Genomic DNA, 4,161 nt, shown 5'->3' with positions numbered 1-4,161 from the left:
TAAAGACGCCAAAACTGGACCTCAAGAGATCAGTGGCAGAGACGTGTTGGTGAACCCCAGGGTGCAGACTAAAATACGCGCGAGCCACGAACGCAGCAAGAAAAACTGATCAGCCTCGTTAAATATCACTGTAGAAGGCACGAGCCCATAGCTGCGCTCTGCCTAAGCGCCGAGGCTCACGTCCCAGCAAGATCAAGAACTGATGCCTGGACGTGGCTACACCAGGTGCACTCGCGCGCAGTCCATTCCTCCACACCAGAAGGCTGGGGCTGTCTCTTTACCCAAGACTGAGAGTCCCTTCAGCCTTTCCCGCTGGAGTAGCTCGATAAGCGTTCCCACAGACCGCAGTAGGTCACGAAAGCCTGATGTGAGCACTACAATGCTACCCCAGGTCTCAGGGCACTCAGTTCCCAGGCAGAGGCCCCGCCCCTCTCTATCGGTCCCGCCCCTGAAAGCACTGAATCCAACCCGCACTGAGGCCCGCACATCAGCTGAAACAACCATTGGGTAGCGGTGCATGAAAGCAGTGCCACCTTTTTATAGGGTGCGGAGGAGCCCAAGAGCCACGGAACCCAGGGACCTGGCAAAATAAACCGCCGTTGGGTTTTACGCGTCTCAGTCAGGCGGCTAGCCCGCACCCGCTATCCCATGCATGGCCCGGGCAACACTCGACATGAACGCGGCGGGGCTCGAAGCTCGCGGCGGGGGCCACATAGAGCAGGGACCACTCCCCTTCAGCGTCGAGTCACTGCTGGAGGCTGAGCGCGTAAGGGGCTCCGAGTCTGGGGAGCTGGGGGAGGAGAGGCCGCCCGGCGCCTCGAAGCCTGGAGCCTGGCCCCCACCGGTCGCGCACTCATGCCCCCCACGTAAGTGCTCAGTCTCCCGGTCTCAGGCCCTGAAAAGCGACCGCACTGTCAAAGCTCGAAAATCTAAGGTGGGTGGGTGGGTAGGTATGCGCGCTGTTGCTCGAACCTTAATTACTAGGCACTAACGGGTTCAGTCCAAGAGCGACTAGCGGTGGGAACACAGGACCAACAGCCAGGTCCAGGTCTCTTCTTGGGCGAGGTCCGCAGCCCATAACAAACACTCTAAATCCTTTTCCGCTCCGGGTCGCTCACACTCTGCACCCCTTGCCCATTTTGCTTATGCCCGCGACAGCTAACTGGTCTGTATGGAGCCCTGACTCCTCCTCAGTTATTGCACCGCCTCCAGCCCCAGCTTAGCTTTTTCCAAGTAGCTAGTCCCCAGTTTACTTGGGGTGCAAGATCACCGGGTGGGAGAGCAGACTTAAGTCTAGGACGCCCTCTCCACTTTCCTGCTTCCTTGGTTTGCTTATCCACGTGGCTTTGGAGACATCGTTACTCTGAGCGGAGCAGTCACGGAGCCAAGGAGCACCAATTTTCCTTTGTAAGCATGGGAGAACGTCGGAATAGGGTTGTGCAGCCCGCGTTTGAGCGCTCGCCTTGTGCTTCTCTTTCCTTTCAGGTGCCCCCAGCCCTCCACCCTGCACCCTTCGCAAACACAAAACCAATCGCAAACCACGAACACCCTTCACCACCGCGCAGCTGCTGGCTCTGGAGCGCAAGTTTCACCAGAAGCAATACTTGTCCATTGCCGAGCGCGCCGAGTTCTCCAGCAGCTTGAGCCTCACTGAAACTCAGGTCAAGATCTGGTTTCAGAATCGCCGAGCCAAGGCCAAGCGGCTGCAGGAGGCCGAGCTGGAGAAGCTGAAGCTGACTGCCAAGCCACTACTGCCGGCGGCATTTGCCCTTCCCTTCCCACTGGGCACCCAGCTGCACAGCTCCGCCGCCACTTTCGGCGGCAACGCTGTTCCTGGGATCCTCGCTGGGCCGGTCGCGGCTTATGGCATGTACTACTTGTCTTAGAGCATGGAACCAAGTCTTAACCTCTTGGTTAGGCTCAGGGCTGCGCCGCAGTTCCGCCCGCCGCTGATGCTCCTGGTAACTTCTTGACCTTTCATTTTAGAGTTTTGGGGTTTTTTTTTCCTCCCTGTTATACGATATACTTGATGACTGGAGCCTATTTATAGATATAACAGATATTTTAAACCTTCCTAAAACCATGTCCATGTCTGAAGGAAAACACAACTTCATACAGTCCTTGGAACGGACAAAAGCAGATCTTCCTATTTCGTACAAAGCAGTCGAGAAAGTACTTCTGGGGTGGGTGTGCTCCTTGTATTCACTCTGCCCCTACACTGAGGACTTCAGAGAGGCTCGATTGAACTGGCATAAGCAAACAAATTCCATAAGATGAAGTTAAAATACTGATGAGATAATCGGACTGTTAGAAAGACACTTAGAAATTACCACTTCAACTAAATGTGCGTTGTGACCAAACGGAAACTTCTACGCGATTTAGGTTTTACCCCATTATTATTTATTTAGAGTATACGTCGTTCAAGGAGCTAGAGGCAAAATGCTGACTGTGCATGAGAGTAGGGGAGGTGATGAACGCTGGCACCATGCCTCAAAGGAAGGGTGGCTGCCAGGCAGCACCTTCTGAGCTTTGAAAGGAGCCTGCTGGGGAGACAGAAGGCTGGTGGCAGCAGGCAGCAGGGACCAAAGCCTCGCCTCCTGCCAGCAGGTGTCCAACCAATAAAGAGAAGAAACTGAGGGTTGAGTGCCTCAAACCTCCGTTGTGGGTGCAGTAGGAGGCGAGGCCTGCAAAGGTCCCAAAAGAATTACTCTGAGTGCCAGCTGCCCCTGTAATCCTGATGTGCCTTAGAAAAATGGTGGACTTGTTTAGGAATCTGGACTTGTACATTTATTCTACCTTTATCTGAGGAAAGAAAGCAGATCATCTGAGCTGTTCTGTCCCACTGCCCCTAATGGAGTCTCAACCCTATCACGCAAGATCGAGGCTCTTCGGGTACCTGACAACCAGCACTGATAAAACCTGTGGCTGTTTCCATAGCAAGCTTTGGCCACAGTCTGGAGACTTTAGTGGAGTGTGGAAGGCTCACAAAGGTCCCCTGGAGTCACGCCTAGTACCACTGACAAGGCCCGTCCTTCCAGCCTTCAAGCTGGAGAGGAAGAACCTGGCTGCAGGGGTCTGGGGTTGTGTGTTCGTGAAGGGAGGACCAGGAATTTTACAGTGATGGATGGCCCTGGGTTAGGATGTTCTGCTTGGGAGGAGGGGAAGGACTGGGCTATGCTCAGCAGTCCCAGTCAACTCCAGGAAAACTGCTGTCCTTGGACCTTCACTGGTCCATCTGCTCCAAATAAAGCAAAAAAGATGATATTGCATGGGACTGCCTATTGATACCTATTGACATTCCTCTGCCCTGTGTCTCCTGGGAAAATGGATACCAGAAAGGTTTTGTTTTGTTTTGTTTTGAGACAAAACCATCACTAGGTAGTCCCAACAGACCTAATAGAAAATAGACTTGCTATTCTCCAAGGATGGCCTTAGACTCACAAAGGTCCACTTTAATCCCAAGTGCTGGGATTAAAGACATACAGCACAATGCCCAGCTATGTGGTTTTATAAAAGTAGGTGACCGGTCCCCAGCTCCGAAAAAAAGAATCAAAAAAAAAAAAAAGTTAGGTGGCTCAGTTTTAGGGGTATCAGAGGCAGAGAGTGAAGGGTAGGTAGCTGCAAGGGAGAGTAGCTGTCTCTCTCAGGTGCTTATACAGAATCCCTCGGCCTAGGCTGTTTAAACTTAAACCCACGCCTACTGCCACTCTCAAGAGGTCAGACCCTCGACTGGTGTGCAAATACTGAAGTGCAGAGGACCCAGTAAAAGGGTCCTGAGATCCCACCCACCAAGTCTGCTTCTTGCAGGTCCTGGTTGACCTGGAACTAACTTGTGTAGTCCAGGTTAGCTCCAGCTGAAAGCAATTCTCCTACCTTAGCCTGCTGAGTCCTGGGATTACAGACGTGAGCCGCCACCCCCACCCAAGCTGCTGCCTCTTAAATCTCAGCCGGGCTTCAGTTCTGCTCTCAACTCTGAGGTACCTGATGGTGTTGACCAAACCACAACATGTACAACCATGGCCAATCCTGAAACCACAGGAAAATGCAAATCGAATGCACACTTCAGGGAAGCAGGGTGTGTGCCGCCCTGCAGCCTCACAGTGGATCTATATCTCGGTAGCAGATTCGTGTCTGATGATCAAGAGGATGTGATAGCATAGG

General features: G+C 52.9%; 1 protein-coding gene across 2 annotated transcripts; it reads left to right on the top strand.

Moving 5' to 3' along the window:
- The first annotated feature begins 299 nt into the window (after positions 1–299).
- Msx3 (msh homeobox 3) lies at positions 300–3,493 on the top strand. Of its 2 annotated transcripts, none has more exons than XM_039107708.2 (2): positions 300–934; positions 1,486–1,644. In XM_039107708.2, the coding sequence occupies exons 1-2, from the start codon at positions 653–655 to the stop codon at positions 1,642–1,644; spliced, it is 441 nt and encodes a 146-aa protein (XP_038963636.1). In that variant the 5' UTR covers positions 300–652. The 2 variants fall into 2 exon arrangements, with proteins under 2 accessions (XP_038963636.1, NP_446164.1); NM_053712.1 differs by having other exon boundaries at positions 565–866; positions 1,486–3,493.
- The last annotated feature ends 668 nt before the right edge of the window (positions 3,494–4,161 follow it).

The sequence above is a fragment of the Rattus norvegicus genome, chromosome 1 (assembly GCF_036323735.1).
Source record: "Rattus norvegicus strain BN/NHsdMcwi chromosome 1, GRCr8, whole genome shotgun sequence".
Lineage (NCBI taxonomy): Eukaryota > Metazoa > Chordata > Mammalia > Rodentia > Muridae > Rattus > Rattus norvegicus.
This window is presented reverse-complemented; position numbering and strand designations above follow the sequence as displayed.

Excerpts from the sequence above, each read along its gene's own strand:
- Msx3 (NM_053712.1), top strand. The coding sequence starts at position 653 with ATGGCCCGGGCAACACTCGACATGAACGCGGCGGGGCTCGAAGCTCGC. Across the intron at positions 867-1,485 it reads CGCGCACTCATGCCCCCCAC|GTGCCCCCAGCCCTCCACCC; the intron begins GTAAGTGCTCAG and ends CTTTCCTTTCAG.